The sequence below is a fragment of the Penaeus monodon genome, chromosome 22 (assembly GCF_015228065.2).
Source record: "Penaeus monodon isolate SGIC_2016 chromosome 22, NSTDA_Pmon_1, whole genome shotgun sequence".
NCBI classification, from domain to species: Eukaryota; Metazoa; Arthropoda; class Malacostraca; order Decapoda; family Penaeidae; genus Penaeus; species Penaeus monodon.
In genome coordinates this window covers 9690883-9691237 of record NC_051407.1, presented here as the reverse complement: position 1 = coordinate 9691237, position 355 = coordinate 9690883, and the positions used below count along the sequence as shown (strand labels likewise).

Here is a 355-nt window from a genome sequence, read left to right as displayed (position 1 = left end):
ACACGCTGCCTTGTTGCCATTAGTCAGGTTCATGTTGCAATCCGCCGTCATTTCCACGCGGTTGGTCCTCTCGAGTAGCTCCTTGATCTTCTTGTAACACAGCTTCGGGTTCGAGTGGAAGAGCACCGAGGCCTTTTTCTGTAGGGGGGGAGAGGTGGGGGAGAGGGGGGGAAGAGAGGGAGGGGGAGGTGGGGGAGCAGGAGGGAGAGGGGGAGGGGGAGGTGGGGGAGGAGGAGGGAGAGAAGGGAGAGGATGGGGGGAGGGAAAGGGAAGAGGGGAGAGAAGAGGGGAAAGAGAGGAGGGAGAGAGGGAGAGGAGGGAGAAAGAGAAAGGGAAGAGAGGGAGGAGAGGAGGA

The 355-nt window shown here is 60.3% G+C and overlaps 1 protein-coding gene across 1 annotated transcript in view; it reads right to left on the bottom strand.

Annotated features, from left to right (window-relative positions):
• The window catches only part of LOC119586923 (insulin receptor-related protein-like), a gene marked incomplete in the record, with an annotated part of 99749 nt that overhangs the window by 29415 nt on the left and 69979 nt on the right, over positions 1–355 (bottom strand). The window contains 1 exon segment of the mRNA XM_037935652.1: positions 3–138. Within this exon segment, the coding sequence (XP_037791580.1) occupies positions 3–138 (136 nt within the window).